This window comes from Cyphomyrmex costatus, unplaced genomic scaffold (assembly GCF_001594065.2).
Source record: "Cyphomyrmex costatus isolate MS0001 unplaced genomic scaffold, Ccosl1.0 scaffold686, whole genome shotgun sequence".
NCBI classification, from domain to species: domain Eukaryota; kingdom Metazoa; phylum Arthropoda; class Insecta; order Hymenoptera; family Formicidae; genus Cyphomyrmex; species Cyphomyrmex costatus.
The window spans coordinates 44,781-48,489 of record NW_017280251.1 but is presented as its reverse complement, the minus strand read 5'-3'; the positions used below and the strand labels follow the sequence as shown (position 1 = coordinate 48,489).

General features: G+C 51.0%; 1 protein-coding gene across 1 annotated transcript; it reads right to left on the bottom strand.

The window, feature by feature from the left end:
• Positions 1-2,785: 2,785 nt before the first annotated feature.
• On the bottom strand, positions 2,786-3,679 carry LOC108780193 (uncharacterized protein K02A2.6-like). The gene has a single exon (XM_018547828.1). The coding sequence runs from the start codon at positions 3,677-3,679 to the stop codon at positions 2,786-2,788; it is 894 nt and encodes a 297-aa protein (XP_018403330.1).
• Positions 3,680-3,709: the final 30 nt, after the last annotated feature.

Sequence of the window (3,709 nt, the reverse complement as noted above, 5' to 3'; positions counted from 1 at the left end):
CCATTTTTTGCAATAGTCTCGTGGTCTGCATCTTTTTTATAAAAAATATTAGCTACACTTGATAAATTTGGATTGTTCAATAAAGCTTTGGTAAATATCAATGGCCTTCGGCCACTCCCCCGCACCCACACTGTTGTCGGAGATCTGCCCTAACAGTACAATCGTAGAAGTCGTATGCCCCTATGCAGGGTGGTGGGGGAAAGTTACTTCGCTTGGAAAGTTTAACGTTTCTGAACAGGAAAAGGTGTAGAATAGTACTTTATATCATACATGCATAGCGTACGTTAAAACTATGCACGCATACATTGTACAATGTAAAGCGACAGAAAGAGGTGGGGTGAGAGTCGCTTCGCGTAGATGCAGTAGGTTCCGCCCCCCTGCGGGCTCCACTACTGTTAAAAATAACCTAACCCAACCTATTCAGTGGTGTGAGGTAGCTCTTGCTTCGCGTAGAAAGTCGAAACCCACGTGCAATATGTATAATTATAAGAAATGATACGTTATTTTTCAAACTTATTTTGTTAAAACTTTTTAACGAAGGGCGAGCGACGGCTAAAACCTGTTGGAGGTTACTCAGAGTCATGACCTTGACAACATATGTCAAGGTCAAGGTCATTGGCGGGGGCTCCCCTAAACTTGATATTTACCATTAATTTTTTTTAAGATGAATTTTCTTAAATTCGAAAATTAATTTTTTTTCATGATGCATCCCAAACGGTCACTCATCCGAAGTTGTACCACGCCTTGTATGCTTAACCTTGATATCGTACGGGAACTGCTGTACTTCGATGACCCACGAATCTGTATGTTAAAGTCTGTATAATTGTGATATATCTGTTCAATGGAAATATTAAAAACAGATGTTTTATGTGTTTATATAATAGTGTATGTATGTATTAGTGTATGTATCATTTCCGCAAGTGCAGAAATGTGTAACTACCTAATTTTTTATACTCGGACTAGCTCGTCGTAAAAATGCGTGTCGTATAAAAAAAGGTTCGGCGGAAAGAGTATTCGCGTCGGAACGGTGCGGCGGAAAATTAGGTGAAGCGTCGGAAATCGGAACAGAAAAATACTAATGCGAACATAAGAGTTGGACAAGAAACATGGTTTATTAAGCCAATTATATGATAACGAATTTACAATAATAGACGCGAAAATAACATATAGAAATATATGGCTAACGGACGCGACTGACAACAATACAGCGAAGAAAGTACGAGCGCGGGTAACAGAATATATGTATATCTAAACGAGCGCGGACAACAAGAGTATGTACATATAGGTTATCGCTGACAACGGACGCGGACACTGCAACGACAACTAACGACTCTCAAACGGCGCGAGATATGTGCAAGCGATCGCGGGTTTTCTCGGCGGCGCGTTGCAACGCGGCGGGACGCGGGTATACGCCAGCAAGCGTCGTTTCGCGGCGCGATACGTGATTTTGTTTGCTAGGATAGAGGAGACGGAGTTGGTACTTGACGGCCGGGAACGCCCGACAGAGGCAGGGAGCGCCCTACCCCTTTTCGTATGTCAAGTACCAAGACGGGATTTTCGGGATGCGGAAAAGAAGGTTCGGAAGGTGGGAGTGATAGCTAATTACGGCTGTCCGGCGGCCGAGAACGCCCGGCAGAGGCGGGGTACACCCCACCCCTCAGGTTCGTCGGAGCAACACGCGAATTAGTTGTGCGCTTTTAGATGCGTCTCCTGGACGGCTCGTTCGGCGGCCGGGAGCGCCCGGCAGAGGCAGGGTACACCCTACCCCTCAGGTTCGTCGGACGAGCGAGTCGCTGGATCGGTATCGTGAGCTGGTGATCGGATCGGATGTGTCAGGAACGTGGGTGAAGGCAAAAATGCGTCGCGCGGCTTGATCTCGCGGTATCTTATACTCGGTCGTCAGTCTCGCTCGTAAAGCTTCGGTCGGTCGCGGTATTTTCCGCCGATCGGCTTCTTGTGGGAGAAGATTTCCGATCGGCGGTTCCCGACGACGGTCGGCACCTTTCGGCGAGACTGGCGGTTCTACTGCGGCTGCTGTACCTGCGAATTATCTTTGTATTGCTTTAAAAATATATTCGGGCGCACCGCGCCCTCATCGTCGCTAATGACCACTGGTCATTGCGACGGCAGCCGGCTGGATTTTGTGCCGGGTACGATGCCTATTTTTAGGGGGCATCGTTACAAAACCCCCTTCGTAAAAGTGCCTGAATTCGAGGCACCCTACTTGCTCGCGCAGCCAGTAATCGGACACTTCTTCACCGAGCGCACCGAGCCTTCGAGATTGAAGCGGATGATCCACTTCGCCCCCGCGTATCGTGTTTTGTATTTCCGCGTTACATGTATTGCGAAATATGGTACATCAATGATGCACCCCGGTTCGACCTCGACCGGCACCGGGCCGTGCGGTATCGGTCCCATCGGTCGGGCGGGTGTAAGGGTGGGACAATCCGCTCGCCCCGCCGCTGTCGGCCTCCGTGGTGGTACCGGCGGCGGCGGGGTCGTCAGCCAAGAGAGTTTCTCCCTGCGCTGTCGATCCGTCGCCTGTACCAGGCATCCCACCACCGGATTGCGCTTCGGCGGCGGCGGCCAGCGGGCGACCGGCTTGTCCACCCTTACCGTTGTCCGTAATGGTCCCGTCATGGCGGGATTGGCCGGGTCGTAAGGCTCGATGCACTCCACGCTCTCCAAGTACGCGTCTATCGCTTGTAGGCATTCGTCTGCCTCCATAGCTGTCCGAATACTAACTGATGTTCTTGGTTCGTACGTTTGAATTCGGTTTATTTAGTTACCGGGCATCGTCGTCCGTGTTATTGTTTTCGTCCTCGTGGTCGGTGTTGCTGTCAGAAGATTCCTCGTGCTCGGAAACGTCTGTGTCGTCTTCGATATTGTTCGGGACTGGTTGGTCGCTGTCGGTATCGTTGTCGATCGGGGCGGGTTTTAAGTCACTAATGTGAACGTGTCGGTGCCAACGGCCGCTTCGGTCGCGCAGATCGAATATAACCGGCGATATCACGCGCCGCACCTCGAGCGGTCCTTTAAATTTTGGAGCGAGCTTGGCATTAAAGGCGGCACTTTTTTTCGACAGTGGATATTCTTTTTTATATACTTTCTCTCCGATCTTCGGTTTCCACGCTCTACGCCTTAGATCGTAGTACTTTTGCTGCCGTTGGAAGGCTTGTGCCAGATTGATTTTCACGAGCTCGTATGCTTCCTCGAGGTGTCGGCGGGTGACATCGGGCGGCGGGGCGGGGCCTTGTCGGCTATTCGCGGCATTCGCAGGTGACAGCAGCTCACGGCCCAAATTTACGTATGCCGGCGTATACCCTGTCGCGTCATGATGCGCGGAGTTGTACGCGAATCGGAACTCCGGGATGCGTTCATCCCAGTTTCGGTGGTTTCGATCCACGTACTGCGCGATCATCGTTTTAATTGACCGGTTCGTTCGTTCCACCGGGTTGCATTGCGGCGTGTGTGCTGGCGTATACGTGTGACGGATCGCATGGGAGGTTAGAAACCTTTCGAGCTGAGCAGACCGAAATTGCGTACCGTTGTCGGAGATAACGATCTCCGGACATCCGTGACGCAATATTACGTCCTCCGCTAGGGCTTGTGTCACGGCGGTGGCGGTGGCACGACGGAGAGGTCGGAGTTCCACCCATTTGGAGAATCGGTCCTGCATGTTGAGGAGCCAAGTATGTCCTTTCTTCGA